This window comes from Hemiscyllium ocellatum, unplaced genomic scaffold, assembly GCF_020745735.1.
Source record: "Hemiscyllium ocellatum isolate sHemOce1 unplaced genomic scaffold, sHemOce1.pat.X.cur. scaffold_2674_pat_ctg1, whole genome shotgun sequence".
NCBI lineage: Eukaryota > Metazoa > Chordata > Chondrichthyes > Orectolobiformes > Hemiscylliidae > Hemiscyllium > Hemiscyllium ocellatum.
In genome coordinates, this window is record NW_026868161.1 from 21,096 (window position 1) to 39,084 (window position 17,989).

The 17,989-nt window shown below is 57.0% G+C and overlaps 1 protein-coding gene and 1 pseudogene across 1 annotated transcript in view; both read left to right on the forward strand.

The window, feature by feature from the left end:
• Window positions 1-8,205, forward strand: part of LOC132812345 (sulfotransferase 1C4-like) — a 27,720-nt gene extending 19,515 nt beyond the window's left edge. The window contains exons 2-8 of the mRNA XM_060822920.1: window positions 4,483-4,660; window positions 5,260-5,391; window positions 5,537-5,634; window positions 5,743-5,869; window positions 6,040-6,134; window positions 6,390-6,564; window positions 8,038-8,205. Coding sequence (XP_060678903.1) covers window positions 4,492-4,660; window positions 5,260-5,391; window positions 5,537-5,634; window positions 5,743-5,869; window positions 6,040-6,134; window positions 6,390-6,564; window positions 8,038-8,150 — 909 coding nt within the window. The 5' untranslated portion in view covers window positions 4,483-4,491 and the 3' untranslated portion in view covers window positions 8,151-8,205. The remainder of the gene's footprint in view (window positions 1-4,482; window positions 4,661-5,259; window positions 5,392-5,536; window positions 5,635-5,742; window positions 5,870-6,039; window positions 6,135-6,389; window positions 6,565-8,037) is intronic.
• Window positions 3,449-15,878, forward strand: LOC132812349 (sulfotransferase 1C4-like; annotated as a pseudogene).
• Window positions 15,879-17,989: the final 2,111 nt, after the last annotated feature.

The following is a 17,989-nucleotide window of genomic DNA, read 5'->3' on the forward strand; positions in this document are numbered from 1 at the left end:
CCCAAACCCTTTCCCGTTCCCTCCCGCTCTACACCATCCCCAATGGGAGCCCAAACCACTTCCCGTTCCATCCCGCTCTACACCGTCCCCAATGGGACCCCAAAACCCTTCCCATTCCCTCGGGCTCTACACCGTCCCCAATGGAACCCCAAACCCCTTCCCGTTCCATCCCACGCTACACCGTCCCCAATGGAACCCAAACCCCTCCCTGTCCCCTCCCGTTCTACACCATCCCCAATGGGAGCCCAAACCCCTTCCCGTTCCATCCCGCTCGACACCGTCCCCAATGGACCTCAAACCCCTACCCGTTCCCTCCCGTTCTACACCGTCCCCAATGGGACCCCAAACCCCTCCCTGTCCCCTCCCGTTCAACACCGTCCCCAATGGGACCCCAAACCCCTCCCTGTCCCCTCCTGTTCTACACCGTCCCCAATGGGACCCCAAACCCCTTCTCCTTCCCTCCTGGCTCTACACCGTCCCCAATGGGACCCCAAACCCCTTCCCGTTCCCTCCTGCTCTACACCGTCCCCAATGGGACCCCAAAACCCTTCCCGTTCCCTCGGGCTCTACACCGTCCCCAATGGAACCCCAAACCCCTTCCCGTTCCCTCCGGCTCTACATTGTCCCCAATGGACCCCAAACCCCTTTCCCGTTCCCTCCCGCTCTACACCGTCCCCAATGGGACCCCAAACCCCTTCCCGTTCCCTCCCGGTCTACACCGTCCCCAATGGAACCCCAAACCCCTTCCCGTTCCCTCCCGCTCTACACCGTCCCCAATGGACCCCAAACCCCTTCCCGTTCCCTCCCGCTCTACACTGTCTCCAATGGGACTCCAAACCCTTTTCCATTCTCTCCCGCTCTACACCATCTCCAATGGACCCCAAACCCCTTCCCGTTCCCTCCTGCTCTACACCGTCCCCAATGGACCCCAAACCCCTTCCCGTTCCCTCCTGCTCTACACCGTCCCCAATGGGACCCCAAACCCCTTCCCTTCCGCTCTACACCGTCCCCAATGGGACCCCAAACCCCTTCCCGTTCACTATTGCTCTACACCGTCCCCAATGGGACTCCAAACCCCTTCCCGTTCCCACCCGCTCTACACCGTCCCCAATGGGACCCCAAACCCTTTCCCGTTCCCTCCCGCTCTACACCGTCCCCAATGGGACCCCAAACGCCTTCCCGTTCCCTCCCGCTCTACACCGCCCCCAATGGGACCCCAAACCCCTTCCCCGTTCCCTCCCGCTCTACACCGCCCCCAATGGGCCCCAAACCCCTTCCCATTCCCCACTGCTCTACACCGTCCCCAATGGGACCCCGAACCCCTCCCTGTCCCCTCCCGCTCTACATCGTCCCCAATGGGAGCCCAAACTCCTTCCCGTTCCCTCCCGCTCTACACCGTCCCCAATGGACCCCAAACCCCTCCCTGTCCCCTCCCGTTCTACACCATACCCAATGGGAGCCCAAACCCCTTCCCGTTCCATCCCGCTCTACACCGTCCCCAATGGACCTCAAACCCCTTCCCCGTTCCCTCCCGCTCTACACCGTCCCCAATGGGACCCCAAACCCCTACCCGTTCCCTCCTGCTCTACACCGTCCCCAATGGGACCCCAAACCCCTACCCGTTCCCTCCCGTTCTACACCGTCCCCAATGGGACCCCAAACCCCTCCCTGTCCCCTCCCGTTCAACACCGTCCCCAATGGGACCCCAAACCCCTCCCTGTCCCCTCCTGTTCTACACCGTCCCCAATGGGACCCCAAACCCCTTCTCCTTCCCTCCTGGCTCTACACCGTCCCCAATGGGACCCCAAACCCCTTCCCGTTCCCTCCTGCTCTACACCGTCCCCAATGGGACCCCAAAACCCTTCCCATTCCCTCGGGCTCTACACCGTCCCCAATGGAACCCCAAACCCCTTCCCGTTCCCTCCGGCTCTACATCGTCCCCAGTGGGCCCCAAACCCCTTCCCGTTCCCTCCTGCTCTACACAGTCTCCAATGGGACCCCATACCCTTTTCCATTCTCTCCCGCTCTACACCATCTCCAATGGACCCCAAACCCCTTCCCGTTCCCTCCCGCTCTACACCGTCCCCAATGGACCCCAAACCCCTTCCCGTTCCCTCCCGGTCTACACCATCCCCAATGGGACCCCAAACCCCTTCCCGTCCCCTCCTGCTCTACACTGTCTCCAATGGGACGCCAAACCCTTTTCCATTCTCTCCCGCTCTGCACCATCTCCAATGGACCCCAAACCCCTTCCCGTTCCCTCCTGCTCTACACCGTCCCCAATGGGACCCCAAACCCCTTCCCCGTTCCCTCCCGCTCTACACCGTCCCCAATGGGACCCCAAACCCCTTCCCGTTCACTATTGCTCTACACCGTCCCCAATGGGACTCCAAACCCCTTCCCGTTCCCTCCCGCTCTACACCGTCCCCAATGGGACCCCAAACCCTGTCCCGTTCCCTCTCGCTCTACACCGTCCCCAATGGGACCCCAAACCCTTTCCCGTTCACTCCCGCTCTACACCGTCCCCAATGGGACCCCAAACCCCTTCCCGTTCCCTCCCGCTCTACACCGTCCCCAATGGGACCCCAAACCCCTTCCCGTTCACTACTGTTCTACACCGTCCCCAATGGGACTCCAAAACCCTGCCCGTTCCCTCCCGCTCTACACCGTCCCCAATGGGACCCCAAACCCCTTCCCCGTTTCCTCCCGCTCTACACTGTCCCCAATGGGACCCCAAACCCCTGCCCGTTCCCTCCCGCTCTACACCGTCCCCAATGGGACCCCAAACCCCTTCCCGTTCCCTCCCGCTCTACACCGTCTCCAATGGGACCCCAAACCCCTGCCCGTTACCTCCCGCTCTACACCGTCCCCAATGGGACCCCAAACCCCTGCCCGTTCCCTCCCGCTCTACACCGTCCCCAATGGGACCCCAAACCCCTTCCCAATCCCTCCTGCTCTACACGGTCTCCAATGGGACCCCAAACCCCTTCCCGTTCACTACTGCTCTACACCGTCCCCAATGGGACTGCAAACCCCTTCCCGTGCCCTCCTGCTCTACACCGTCTCCAATGGGACCCCAAACCCCTTCTCGTTCCCTCCTCCTCTACACCATCCCCAATGGACCCCAAACCTGCAGAGGGAGAGAGAGTGTGGGAATGCAGAGAGAGAGAGAGAGAGAGAGAGAGAGAGAGAGAGAGAGTGTGTGTGTGTGGCGAGACAGCGCGTTTGTGGGGGCAGAGAGAGAGAGAAACAAATGGGGAGGGAGAGGGAGAGAGAGAGGGGTCTCTCTCACAGCTCCTCTCCAGTATCCCAGCGCTCTGACACTGTCCTGGAGCGGACAGTGAGCACTCCTCTCTGTCAGTTGTATACACCCTTCCAGCTCCCTCCCCTTCTCCCCAGCCACCAATCAGATTACCCTGTGCCTTCCCAAAGTGACGGGTGGACTGGTGCTCAGTTGTTCAGAGTCCACAGCGGGAGTCTCACACAGACAGCCCTGAACTCCTCACTGACTGAGATCCTGTAGGTAACACCCCCTTCAAAACCACCCTCCTCTGTGTCCCTGTCCCTCACTGGGTCTCTCTGTCCCTCCCTCCCTCCCTCTGTGTCCCCGTCTCTCGCTGGGTCTCTCTGTCCCTCCCTCCCTCTGTGTCCCCGTCTCTCGCTGGGTCTCTCTGTCCCTCCCTCCCTCTGTGTCCCCGTCTCTCGCTGGGTCTCTCTGTCCCTCCCTCCCTCTGTGTCCCCGTCTCTCGCTGGGTCTCTCTGTCCCACCCTCCCTCTGTGTCCCTGTCCCTCCCTCCCTCTGTCCGTGTCTCTCGCTGGGTCTCCTTCTCTCTCCTCATTGTCATGGGCTGACAACATTTTGTGTTTGTTTGCGCGTGAGAGAGAGAGAGAGAGAGAGAGAGAGAGAGAGAGAGAGAGAGAAAAAGAGAGAGAGAGTTTGTGTGTGTCTGTGTGTGAGCATAAGAGAGAGAATGTGAGTGTGTCTGGGTGAAAGTGTGTGTGTAAGGGAGTGTGTGACTGTGAGGGAGTGTCTATGTGTGAGCATATGGGAATATAGATCTTTTCAATTTGAGGGAGAGCTGATGTGCTGAGAGACAGACAAAGGTCAGAGAGAGAGAGAGAGAGAGAGGTGTGAGGATTGCGTTCTGAGTAAAGGTTAGACAGGGTGGGACTCTCCCCCGTGAAGTTTGAAGAGAGAGAGAGGATCCCATTGAAACATTCAGGATCCTTAAAGGGGCTTGACAGGGTCAGGGCTGAGAGAATGTTTCCCCTGATGGGAGAGTCCAGGGACAGAGGGCACAGTCTCAGAGTGAAGGGACACCAACTTAAGGCTGAGAGGGGGAGGAACTTCTCTCTCTCTCTCACTGTCTCTCTCTCTCTGTCTATCTACATCTCTCTATCTCCATCTCTCTGTGTCTCTGTCTCTCGCTCCCCAGGGAGAGTGGGTGAACTGACCCGTGTGTGTGTGTGTCCCGGTTCCAGGCCTGAGGGATGGAGACGGAGTCTCACTCTGACCTGAAGGACTGTGTGCTGACCAAGCCCCAGGTTAAACTGGTCCAGGACGTGGCGTTCCCAGACTGGGTCGCAGACAACTGGAGCCTGGTGGAGACTTTCCAGGCAAAGGCCGGGGATCTACTCATCGCAACCTACCCCAAAGCAGGTGAGGGGCGGAGGGAGAGGGAGAGAGGGTCACAGGGCCGAGGGAGAGGGAGAGAGGGTCACAGGGCGGAGGGAGAGGGAGAGAGGGGACCCTAGAACAGAGGGAGAGTTTCCAGGGTGGAGTGATAGGGCCCCTGGGTGGAGGGAGACACATGGCCCCATGACAGAGGGAGAGGGGGCCCCAGGGCGGAGGGAGAGAGGGGCCCAGGGCGGAGGGATGGAGGGAGGGGCCCAGGGCGGAGGGAGAGTTTCCAGGGTGGAGTGATAGGACCCCAGGGTGGAGGGAGAGGGCCCCATGACAGAGGGAGAGAGGGCCCCAGTGTGGAGTGATAGGGCCCCAGTGTGGAGTGATAGGGCCCCAGGGTGGAGGGAGACACATGGCCCCAGTGCGGAGGGAGAGAGGGCTCCGGGGCTCCAGGACAGAGGGAGAGTTTCCAGGGTAGAGTGATCGGGCCCCAGGGTCTGGTTGAATTATTGACTACGTTTATATTTCACACCCTGACCTTCCCTCTGTGTCTCTCTCTCTCTCTCTCTCTCTCCTTCTGACATCTCTGCCTCTCTTCCTCTGTTCTCTTACCCTCTCGTTCCCTCCCTCCGTAGGGACCACATGGATGCAGGAAATTGTGGATCTCATTAACTGCGAGGCCGATGTGGAGGTGTGTAGACGGGCTCCTGTCTACGACCGCATCCCCTTCCTGGAGTTATTCCAACGTCAGCCCAATCTTCCCAGCGGTGAGTGTCTCTCTCAGTGACTACCCCCACCCACCATACCCCTGGCAGAGTCAGTGTCTTCATCAGACCCCTGGGTGGGGGGAGGAGGGAGGATAACGTGTGGGACCCCCCCAGCCCGGGCTAACCCTGTCCGGGTTAATTGCAGGAATCGAGCTGTTGGAGAAGATGGAGTCACCGCGGACGGTCAAAACCCACCTGCCTTTCCAACTCGTTCCCAAATCCTTCTGGGAGCAGGACTGTAAGGTACGGGACTGAGGGACACGGGGAGATTGCAGGAGATGGAGAGATGGTTTGATTTTTGTTGGGGAGATACTGTGGGATTGATGAATGCATCTTTCTCCCTGTCCCCAGGTAATTGTAGTCGCTCGAAATGCCAAGGATAACGTGGTCTCCTACTTTCACTTCCATCGGATGTCCCAAAACATGCCTCAGCCTGGGACCTGGCAGGAATTCCTCCGGAATTTCATGGAGGGTCAAGGTGAGAAATATCATGCTCTGCACTGTTCACGCCTGGGACAGGGATAGCAGGGGGTTAGATACAGAGTAAAGCTCCCTCTACACTGTCTGTGTTGAATCTTTGACCCCGTGGCAGTGGGTTTTGAGGGGAGGGAGACTGGGATCTGACTGTGCGATCTCTGTGTGTTCCAGTTTCCTGGGGATCCTGGTATGACCATGCGAAGGGCTGGTGGGAAGCGAAGGAGAAGCATCGGATTCTCTTCCTCTTTTATGAAGACATGAAGGAGGTAAAGATGGAGAGAGTGTGGGGGGAGAACGAGGGTTGGAGGGTGTGACAGAGCGAGAACGGAGGGGGCAGAGATGGGCTAGGATGGAGAGGGAGGGAGAGGGGGGAGGGAGACAAACGACCAGACGGTCTGGATGGACCCTCTCCCTGACCCCTGACCCTGCATGGACCCTCTCACTGACCCCTGACCCTGGACGGACCCTCTCCCTGACCCCGGGAGCTCTAACCCCTCTCTCCTTTGCTCCTCTCCATCTAGAACCCCAGGCGGGAGATCCAGAAGGTGGCCCGGTTCATGGGGAAGGTTCTGGAAGATGACGTCCTCGAGAAGATTATCCATCTCTCCTCTTTCAAGGTCATGAGGGACAACCCACAGGCCAATTACACCACAGTACCAACCATGGACCAATCCATCTCCAGGTTCATGAGAAAAGGTGGGTTCAAACTCAAGGTGGGAGAAGGTCAAGGGTCAGAGGTCCAAAGGGTGAGGTGAGAGAGAATCTAACCATTGCCCCCTTGGTGTTCAATGGTGTTACCATCACTGAAACCTCCCCCCACTATCAACGTCCTAGAGGTTCCCATTGAGCAGAAACTGACCCGGACCCAGCCCCATCTCAATCCTGTGGCTCCAGGAGCAGGTCAGAGGCTGGGAGTCCAGCAGCGAATTACTCACATCCGGACTCCCGCTGCTCAAAGCCGGTCCCATGATCGATGAATCAGGAGGGTGGGGGCATCTCCGACAACACTCGAGAAGCTCGACACCGTCCGGGACAGAGCAGCCCCTCCCCCCCATTCCCCACCCCATCGAGATGCTGACCCCCACCTTCAACATTCACTCCCTCCCCACCCCCCCCCTCGAAGCAGAGAGACAGCAGTGTGTACCCTCTACAAGACCCACTGCAGAGACTCGCTGAGGTTCCCTCTGAGCGATGACAAGGGGCGGTGGGCTCTGAAAAGGGGCAAGGGGATGGAGGGGCTCAGTTCTCTCCCATCACCTACTCATCCATGGGATTGACACCATCTCTCCCTGTCTGCCTCTGGGTCCCTCCTTCCCTACCTCTCTCCTGTGCACCCTCTACCTCCCTCCCACCCTGTTTCTCCCTCCCTCCGTCTCTCTCTCTCTCTCTCTCTCCCCCCCATTCCCCCCTCTCTCCCTCCCACCCTCTGTCTCTCTCCCCCCCATTCCCCCCTCTCTCCCTCCCACCCTCTCCCTCCCTGTCTCTCTCTCCCCCCCATTCCCCCCTCTCTCCCTCCCACCCTCTGTCTCTCTCCCCCCCATTCCCCCCTCTCTCCCTCCCACCCTCTCCCTCCCTCTGTCTCTCTCTCCCTCCCTCCCTCCGTCTCTCTCTCCCACCCTCCGTCTCTCTCTCCCTCCCACCCTCCGTCTCTCTCTCCCTCCCACCCTCCGTCTCTCTCTCTCCCTCCCACCCTCCGTCTCTCTCTCTCCCACCCTCTCCCTCCGTCTCCCCCTCCCTGCTTCCCCCTCCCTCTGTCTCTCCCTCTCCCTCCCTGTTCCCCCCTCTCCCTCCCTCCGTCTCTTTCTCCCTCCCTCCGTCTCTTTCTCCCTCCCTCTATCTGTCTCTCCCTCCCACTGTCTCTCCCTCCCTGTTCCCCCCTCTCCCTCCCTCTGTCTCTCTCTCCCTCTGTCTCGCCCTCTCCCACCCTGTCTCCCTCCCACCCTCGGTCTCTCCCTCTCTCCCTGCCACCCTCTCCCTCCCTGTTTCCCCCCTCTCTCACCCTCCCTCCCTCTGTCTCTCCCTCCCACCCTCTCCCTCCCTGTTTCCCCCTCTCCCTCCCTCTGTCTCTCCCTCTCTCCCTCCCACCCTCTCCCTCCCTCTGTCTCTCCCTCTCTCCCTCCCACCCTCTCCCTCCCTGTTTCCCCCTCTCCCTCCATCCCTCCCTCCCAGGTGAGGTGGGAGACTGGAAGACCCATTTCACGGTGGCTGAGAATGAACGTTTTGATGAACATTACGAGAGACAGATGGCTCCGTGCTCGGTGAGGTTTCGCCAGGAGCTGTGACTGGGACGAGAAGGATCGGGGGAACTCAGAATAAACTCTTAACAAGCCTCGATAACACAGAAGTGTGATTATTTCACCTCAGACAGGCGCTACTGCAATTCAGTGACATAACAAAAGCGTATTTACTACAGATCCCCCAAACAGTGAGGGGTGGAGGGGAGCGTTCCTGGACACTGCATTTCCAGTCCTGTCAGGGAAGGGGCAGTGTTGGGGCCTAGGAAAAACAAGGCAGCCCAAACAGCATTTCAGAAATAGTGATCATAACGTGACAAAGTTCAAAGTTCAAGGTTCAGGTGGGGGAAAAAAAAAATCATTGATCGAGGACCGGGATTTGGAAAAAAGGGGCAGATTTTGGGGGTGGAGAGTTGAACTGGAGGGTGAGTAAGGTGCAATCCAGGGACACATGCATGAGGAATAAGCAGAAGGCAGAGGGACAGAGAAAGAGAGAGAGTGTGATGGGAGAGGGAAAGGGATTGTGCGAGAGGGAGAGGGAGAGACAGGGAAAAGGAAGGAGAGAGAGAGACAGAAGGAGAAAGAGAAAGAGAGAGGGGGTTACAGAGACAGGGAGGGGGGTGTAGGGGGTTACAGAGATAGGGAGGGGGTGCAGGGGGGTTACAGAGATATGGAGGGAGTGTAGGGGGGTTACAGAGATAGGAAGGGGGTGTAGGGGGGGTTACAGAGACAGGGAAGGGGTGTAGGGGGGTTACAGGGATAGGGAGGGAGTGCAGGGGGTTACAGAGATAGGGAAGGGGTGTAGGGGGGTTACAGGGATAGGGAGGGGGTGCAGGGGGTTACAGAGATAGGGAGGGGGTGTAGGGGGTTACAGAGATAGGGAGGGGTGCAGGGGGTTACAGAGATCGGGAGTGGGTGCAGGGTGGTGAAGGAGATTGGGAGATAGGGTTGGGATAAGGCAGAGCGAGAGATGTTTGCCTGAAGATGTTGCTGGGATTAAATATGACCAAGGACCCACCCTAATTATAAACCCAAACACCCTTCAGGAAGCCTGGAAGCTGAAAAGACAACGTTGCTGAGTTACCAGGCTGAGGGCATTGAGCTCCTGCATCCTGTCCACATGGAAGTCACACGCCTGGGTTCATGGCTAACAGGAGAGCTGGGCCCTGTCCATACGGTACACAAAGCTCCATTGTTCTGGAGCTCACTCCGAGAGGATCCACCCTAACACTCCCCTCACACCCACCCACCCTTTCCATGGAACTGGCCTGAGTGCAGTGTCCACGGGCTGACTGAGCAATGGACAGGGCCCAGGGGGAAACTTCTAGATGGGTGAGACAGAGGAAGAGCGAGGGCGTGAAAGAGAGCGAGAAAAAGAGAGCGAGAGAGAGAAAGAGGAAAAAAGAGACAGAGAGCGACAGAAAAAGAGGGAGAGAGAAAAAGGAGAGAAAAAAGGGAGAGAGAAAAAGAGAAAGAAAAAGGAAGAAAAAGAAAGAGAGAGAGATGCTCTCCAATCTCCCAGCGCTCTGACACTGTCCTGGAGCGGACAGTGAGCACTCCTCTCTGTCAGTTGGATACACCCTTCCAGCTCCCTCCCCTTCTCCCCAGCCACCAATCAGATTACCCTGTGCCTTCCCAAAGTAACGGGTGGACTGGTGTCCAGTTGTTCAGAGTCCACAGCGGGAGTCTCTCACAGACAGCCCTGGGCTCCTCACTGACAGAGTCAGTAGGTTACACCCCCTCCCCCTCAAATCCTCCCTGTGTCTGTGTCTGTGTCTCTCTCACCATGTCCGTATCTTTCGTTGAGTCTCTGTCTCCTCACTGTCATGGGCTAAGAGAGATAGAGGGGCGTGCGTGTGTCAGTGAGGGGGGGGGGGCGTGCGTGTGTCAGTGAGGGGGGCGTGCGTGTGTCAGTGAGAGAGGGGGGGGGCGTGTGTGTGTCAGAGTGAGAGGGGGGGGGCGTGTGTGTCAGTGAGAGAGGGGGGCGTGTGTGTCAGTGAGAGAGGGGGGCGTGTGTGTCAGTGAGAGGGGGGGCGTGTGTGTCAGTGAGAGAGGGGGGGCGTGTGTGTCAGTGAGAGAGGGGGGGGCGTGTGTGTCAGTGAGAGGGGGGGGCGTGTGTGTCAGTGAGAGGGGGGGGCGTGTGTGTCAGTGAGAGGGGGGGCGTGTGTGTCAGTGAGAGAGGGGGGCGTGTGTGTCAGTGAGAGAGGGGGGCGTGTGTGTCAGTGAGGGGGGGGCGTGTGTGTCAGTGAGAGGGGGGGCGTGTGTGTCAGTGAGAGGGGGGGGGCGTGTGTGTCAGTGAGAGGGGGGCGTGTGTGTCAGTGAGAGGGGGGCGTGTGTGTCAGTGAGAGGGGGGGCATGTGTGTCAGTGAGGGGGGGGCGTGTGGGTGTCAGAGTGAGGGGGGGGCGTGTGTGTCAGTGAGAGGGGGGCGTGTGGGTGTCAGAGTGAGAGGGGGGCGTGTGGGTGTCAGAGTGGGGGGGGGCTTGTGTGTCAGTGAGAGGGGGGCGTGTGGGTGTCAGAGTGGGGGGGGCGTGTGTCAGTGAGGGGGGGGGGGCGTGTGGGTGTCAGAGTGAGGGGGGCGTGTGGGTGTCAGAGTGAGGGGGGGGCGTGTGTGTCAGTGAGAGGGGGCGTGTGGGTGTCAGAGTGAGGGGGGCGTGTGGGTGTCAGAGTGAGAGGGGGGCGTGTGTGTCAGTGAGAGGGGGGCGTGTGGGTGTCAGAGTGAGGGGGGGGCGTGGGTGTCACAGTGAGAGGGGGGCGTGTGTGTCAGTGAGAGGGGGGCGTGTGTGTCAGTGAGAGGGGGGCGTGTGTGTCAGTGAGGGGGGGGCGTGTGTGTCAGTGAGGGGGGGGCGTGTGTGTCAGTGAGGGGGGGGCGTGTGGGTGTCAGAGTGAGGGGGGGGCGTGTGGGTGTCAGAGTGAGGGGGGGGCGTGTGTGTCAGTGAGAGAGGGGGGCGTGTGGGTGTCAGAGTGAGAGGGGGGTATGTGTGTCAGAGAGGGGGGCGTGCGTGTGTCAGACAGAGGGGGGGGCGTGCGTGTGTCAGAGAGAGAGAGGGGCGTGTGTGTGTCAGAGAGGGGGGGTATGTGTGTCAGTGAGAGAGAGGGGCGTGTGTGTGTCAGAGGGGGGGGGTATGTGTGTCAGTGAGAGAGAGGGGCGTGTGTGTGTCAGAGAGAGAGGGGGGTGTATGTGTGTCAGTGAGAGAGAGGGGCGTGTGTGTGTCAGAGAGAGAGGGGGGGGTGTGTGTCAGTGAGAGAGAGGGGCGTGTGTGTGTCAGAGAGAGAGGGGGGTATGTGTGTCAGTGAGAGAGAGGGGCGTGTGTGTGTCAGACAGGGGGGGTATGTGTGTCAGTGAGAGAGAGGGGCGTGTGTGTGTCAGACAGAGAGGGGGGTATGTGTGTCAGTGAGGGGGGGGCGTGTGTGTGTCAGAGAGGGGGGGGTATGTGTGTCAGAGAGAGAGAGGGGCATGTGTGTGTCAGACAGAGAGGGGGGTATGTGTGTCAGTGAGGCGGGGGGGCGTGTGTGTGTTAGACGGAGAGAGGGGTATGTGTGTCAGTGGGGGGGGGCGTGCGTGTGTCAGAGAGAGAGGTGGGTATGTGTGTCAGTGAGAGGGGGGGCGTGCGTGTGTCAGAGAGAGAGGGGAGCGTGCGTCAGTGTGAGAGAGAGAGAGAGAGAGAGGAAGTGTGTGTCAGTATGATGTTAAATAAACCCGTTGGACTATAACCTGGTGTTGTGGGACTTTAACTTCGTCCACCCCAGTCCAACACCGGCTGTTCCAAGTCACGTATCGGTACGAGAGGGAGCGAGAGAGGGGGTTTGTGTCAGTATAAAGGAGGCAGAGGAAGAGGCAGTATGTTTGAGAGAGAGAGAGAGTCAATATATTACAGAGAGAAGAGTGTGTGTGTGCGCGCCTGAGACAGTGTGTATGCGCATGTGTGCGAGTGAGTGTGCATGTATGGGGGAAGAGTGCTAGGGATGGGGGATGAGGCTCTCTCACTCCCTGAGGGTGTGGGTGAACTGACCTGTGTGTGTGTGTCCCGGTTCCAGGCCTGAGGGATGGAGACGGGGTCTCACTCTGACCTGAAGGACTGTGTGCTGACCAGGCCCCAGGTTAAACTGGTCCAGGACGTGGCGTTCCCAGACTGGATCGCAGACAACTGGAGCCTGGTGGAGACTTTCCAGGCAAAGGCCGGGGATCTACTCATCGCAACCTACCCCAAAGCAGGTGAGGGGCGGAGGGAGAGGGAGAGAGGGTCACAGGGCAGAGGGAGAGGGAGAGAGAGAGAGGGTCACAGGGCAGAGGGAGAGGGAGAGAGGGTCACAGGGCAGAGGAGAGGGTCACAGGGCGGAGGGAGAGGGAGAGCCTCAGGGTAGAGGGAAATGGTGTGGTCAAGAGCCAGACAGATTGAGAGGGGAGGGGGGAGATAGAAGTGTCTCAGGTTACTCGGTGGTTGAATAATGGATCATTTGTTATACTTTACACCATGACCTTCACACACACACTCCCTCCGTAGGGACCACCTGGACCCAGGAAATTGTGGATCTCATTAACTGTGAGGCCGATGTGGAGGTGTGTAGACGGGCTCCTGTCTACGATCGCATCCCCTTCCTGGAGTTTTTCCCTGGCCCGCTCAATCTTCCCAGCGGTGAGTGTCTCTGTCAGTGTCCCCCTGTACCCCTGGGGAGGGAGGTGGGAGGAAAACGTGTGGGACCCCTGGCCCGTTGTAACCCTGTTGGAATTAATTAATAGTATGTATCGTTAGAAAGTTTGGAGACGAGACTCTGTAGTGGACAGCGAAGAGGGTTCCCTCAGATGACAACAGGATCGGGACCAGATGGGCCAATGGGCCGAGAAGTGGCAGATGGAGTTTAATTCAGATCAATGCGAGGGGCTGCATTTTGGGAAAGCAAATCTTAGCAGGACTTATACCCTTAATGATAAGGTCCTAGGGAGTGTTGCTGAACACAGAGACCTTGGAGTGCAGGTTCATAGCTCCTTGAAAGTGGAGTCGCAGGTAGATAGGATAGTGAAGGCAGCGTTTGGTATGCTTTCCTTTATTGGTCAGAGTATTGAGTACAGGAGCTGGGAGGGTCATGTTGCGGCTATACAGGACATTGGTTAGGGGCCACTGTTGGAATATTGCGTGTAATTCTGGTCTCCTTCCTATCGGAAAGATGTTGGGAAAGGGTTCAGAAAAGATTTACAAGGATATTGGAGGGTTTGAGCTACAGGGAGAGGCTGAACAGGCTGGGGCTGTTTTCCCTGGAGCGTCGGAGGCTGAGGGGTGACCTTATCGAGGTTTATAAAATCATGAGGGGGGCATGGATGGCATAAATAGACCTTTTCTCTGAGGTGGGGAATTCCAGAACTAGACGGCATAGGTTTAGAGTGAGAGGGGAAAGATATAAAAGGGACCTAACGGACAACGTTTTCACACAGAGGGTGGTACGTGTATGGAATGAACTGCCAGAGGAAGTGGTGCAGGCTGATACAATGACAACATTTAAAAGGTATCTGAATGGGTATATGAGTAGGAAGGGTTTGGAGGGATATGGGTGAAGTGCTGGCAAATGGACTAGACAAGTTGAGGATATCTGGCCGGCGCGGACGAGTTGAACTGAAGGGTGAGTTTCCCAGCTGCACATCTCAGTGACTCTGTAATTGCAGGAATCGAGCAGGTTGAGAAGATGGAGTCACCCCGGATAATCAAAACCCACCTCCCTTTCCAACTCGTTCCCAAATCCTTCTGGGAGCAGGACTGTAAGGTACGGGACTGAGGGGGGAGACACTGAGGGACACGGGGAGTGTGTGGGAGACTGGGAGATGGATAGGTTTTTGGGGCAAGGAGATACTGAAGGGATTGATGAATGCATCTTTCTCCCTGCTCCCAGACAATTGTAGTCGCTCGCAATGCCAAGGATAATGCGGTCTCCTACTTTCACTTCAATCGGATGATGAAAAACATGCCTCAGCCTGGGACCTGGCAGGAATTCCTCCAAAGTTTCATGGATGGTCAAGGTGAGAAATATCTTCCTCTACACTGTCCCCCCATCAAACCCTCCCAGGACAGGGACAGCAAGGGGTTAGATACAGAGTAAAGCTCCCTCTACACTGTCCCCCATCAAACCCTCCCAGGACAGGGACAGCAGGGGGTTAGATACAGAGTAAAGCTCCCTCTACACTGTCTGTGTTGAATCTTTGAGCCAGTGGCAGTGGGTTTTGAGGGGAGGGAGACTGGGATCTGACTGTGCGATCTCTGTGTGTTCCAGTTTCCTGGGGATCCTGGTATGACCATGCGAAGGGCTGGTGGGAAGCGAAGGAGAAAAATCGGATTCTCTTCCTCTTTTATGAAGACATGAAGGAGGTAAAGATGGAGAGAGTGTGGGGGAGAACGAGGGTTAGAGGGTGTGACAGAGTGAGAACGGAGAGGGCAGAGAGGGGCTGGGATGGAGAGGGAGGGGGTGGGAGAGGGAGACAAGAGATGTCAGGGTCTGGATGGACCCTCTCACTAACCCCTGACCCTGGATGGACCCTGTCTCTGACCTCTAACCCTGCATGGACCCTGTCTCTGACCCCTGCCCCTGCATGGACCCTCTCCCTCACCCCTGACCCTGCAAAGACCCTCTCCATGACCCGGGAGCTCTAATCACTCTCTCCTTTGCTCCTCTCCATCTAGAACCCCAGGCGGGAGATCCAGAAGGTGGCCCGGTTCATGGGGAAGGTTCTGGAAGATGATGTCCGAGAAGATTGTCCACCTCTCCTCTTTCAAGGTCATGAAGGACAACCCAATGGCTAATTACAGCACGTTTCCAAGTTACGTCATGGACCGATCCATCTCAAGGTTCATGAGAAAAGGTGGGTTCAAAGTCAGTGACGGGAGGTCAAGGATCAGTAGACATAAGGGTGGGGTGAGAGAATCTAACCATCGCCCCCTTGACGTTCAATGGTGTTACCGTCACTGAATCCCCCCCTCCCCCCCACTATCAACATCCTGGGGGTTCCCATTGAGAGAGAATCTAACCATCGCCCCCTTGACGTTCAATGGTGTTACCGTCACTGAATCCCCCCTCCCCCCCACTATCAACATCCTGGGGGTTCCCATTGAGAGAGAATCTAACCATCGCCCCCTTGACGTTCAATGGTGTTACCGTCACTGAATCCCCCCCTCCCCCCCCACTATCAACATCCTGGGGGTTCCCATTGAGCAGAAACTGACCCGGACCCTGCCCCCTATCAATCCTGTGGATTCAGGAGTAGGTCAGAGGCTAGGAATCCTGCAGCGAGTAACTCCCCTCCTGACTCCATCCACCCCCAAAGCCCCGTCCCACCATCGACGGGACACAAGTCAGGAGGGTGAGGGAATACTCCCCCTACTTGCCCTGGATGGCGGCAACTCTGACAAAACTTGCGAAGCTCAACACCACCCGGGACAAAACAGCCCCCTCCCTCGATCGAGATGCTGACCCCCCACCTTCAACACCTACCACCGCAGTGGGACAGCACTATGTACCATCTACAAAATGCAGTGCAGAGACTGGCTGAGACAATCTCGGAGCGATGAAGGGGTCAAGAGCACGAAGTGGGTCAGGTGACTCACATCATTTACTCTACAACAATGTTTATACAATCTTTCTCTCTCTCACCCCCTCTTTCCTTCTCTCCCTCCCTCCCAGGTGAGGTGGGAGACTGGAAGAACCACTTCACGGTGGCTGAGAACGAACGTTTTGATGAACATTACACGAGACAGATGGCTCTGTGCTCAGTGAGGTTTCGCCAGGAGCTGTGACCGGGGGTGAGAAGGATCGGGGGGAAACTCGGAATAAACTCTTAACAAGCCTCGAAGAAACGGAAGAGTGATTATTATACCTCGGCTAGGGCGCTACAACAATGCAGTGACAGAACAAAAGGGTTAATGCTGCCCCTGATACAGGGTGGCGTTAGAGGACGGTGAGAGGGTTAGGTTAGTTAAAGGCCACAGGAAGGGGTGGGAGAGAACGAGGTGGGGGGGGGTAGAAAGAGGGAGAGAGATCGAAGCAAGGAGGGTGAGACAGCAGAATGGGGTAGAGATTACAGGAGGTGAGGGAGAGCGCGAGGGAATGAGTTTAAGAAAATGACATCTCACAACTGGCAGAGGGAAAGGGGGGGAGCGGATGGAGGAGAGATGCTCAGACAGATAGGGGGCTCGGATTCCACTGCTTTATGAAAAGGTGGGTGGGGGGGGGTGCTGGCATGGGAACACAGAGGGACAGGGGTGTAGGAGCTGGAGGGAGGGGGCGTAGCAGGCCTGAGGGGGATTTGTCAGGGCTGGGAGAGGTTATGGAGGTAGGGAGGGAATATTGAGGGGACGTAGGGCCCCAGGAGGGGGAAAAGGGGGCCCCTGCTCAGTGGTCTGTTGCTGAGGGGTTGTAGGTGATAAGGCAGAGCGAGAGATGTTTGCCTGTAGATGTTGCTGAGATTAAATATTACCAAGGACCTGGCTTAATTATAAACCCAAACGACCTTCAGGAAGCCTTGAAGCTGAAAAGACAATTTTGCTGAAAGTTTGTGCGAAGATTTGTAGCCCGGGTGCCCGTTGTTGTGGTTCTGTTCGCCGAGCTGGGAATTTGTGTTGCAGACGTTTCGTCCCCTGTCTAGGTGACATCCTCAGGGCTTGGGAGCCTCCTGGGAAGTGCTTCTGTGATGTTTCCTCTGTAGTGGTTTGTATCTGCCCCTTCCGGGTGTCAGTTCCAGCTGTCTGCTGCAGTGGCCGGTATATTGGGTCCAGGGCGATGTGCTTATTGATTGAATCTGTGGATGAGGGCCATGCCTCTAGGAATTCCCTGGCTGTTCTCTGTTTGGCTTGTCCTATAATAGTAGTGTTGTCCCAGTCGAACTCACGTTGCTTGTCATCTGCGTGTGTGGCTACTAGGGATAGCTGGTCGTGCCGTTTCGTGGCTAGTTGGTGTTCATGGATGCGGGTTGTTAGCTGTCTTCCTGTTGGTCTTATGTAGTGTTTTGTGCAGTCCTTGCATGGGATTTTGTACACTACGTTGGTTTTGCTCATGCTGGGTATCGGGTCCTTCGTCCTGGTGAGTTGTTGTCTGAGAGTGGCTGTTGGTTTGGCTGCTGTTATGAGTCCTAGTGGTCGCATTTTTTAAGGATTACAAAAGGTGTCATCCACATATCTGACCCAGAGTTTGGGTTGAATTTGCGGTAAGACTGTTTGTTCTAACCTTTGCGTTACTGCTTCTGCTAGGAGTCCAGAGGTGGGTGAGCCCATGGGTGTACCGTTGATTTGTTCATATATTAGTGTGAAGTGTGTTGTGAGGCAAATTCAGCCCAAACTCTGGGTCAGATATGTGGACGACACCTTTGTAATAATTAAAAACACAGAAATAGAGAACACACACCGGATCATCAACGCCACACTCACAGGAATCCGATTCACCAGAGAGGAAGAAAAGGATAGCCAGCTCCCATTCCTAGGCGTGATAGTACAGAGAACACCGAACGGAGAATTCACCACAAGGGTACACAGGAAAGCTACACACACAGACCAAGTCCTGAACTACAAAAGCAACCCAACACACACAAAAGAAGTTGCATTAAGACACTGTTCAGAAGGGCCACAGCACACTGCAGTACAGCAGAACTGCAAAAAGAGGAAGGAGAACACCTCTACAATGTATTCGCCAAAAACGGATACCCGCACAATTTCATCAACAGATGCCTAAGGGAAAGACAACGGAACGAGGACATGCCACAACCCAAAGGACTGGCCACACTCCCATACATCAGGAGCATTGCCGAACTGACAGCCAGACTGCTGCGACCACTAGGACTCATAACAGCACACAAACCAACAGCCACTCTCAGACAACAACTCACCAGGAAAAAGGACCCGATACCCAGCATGAG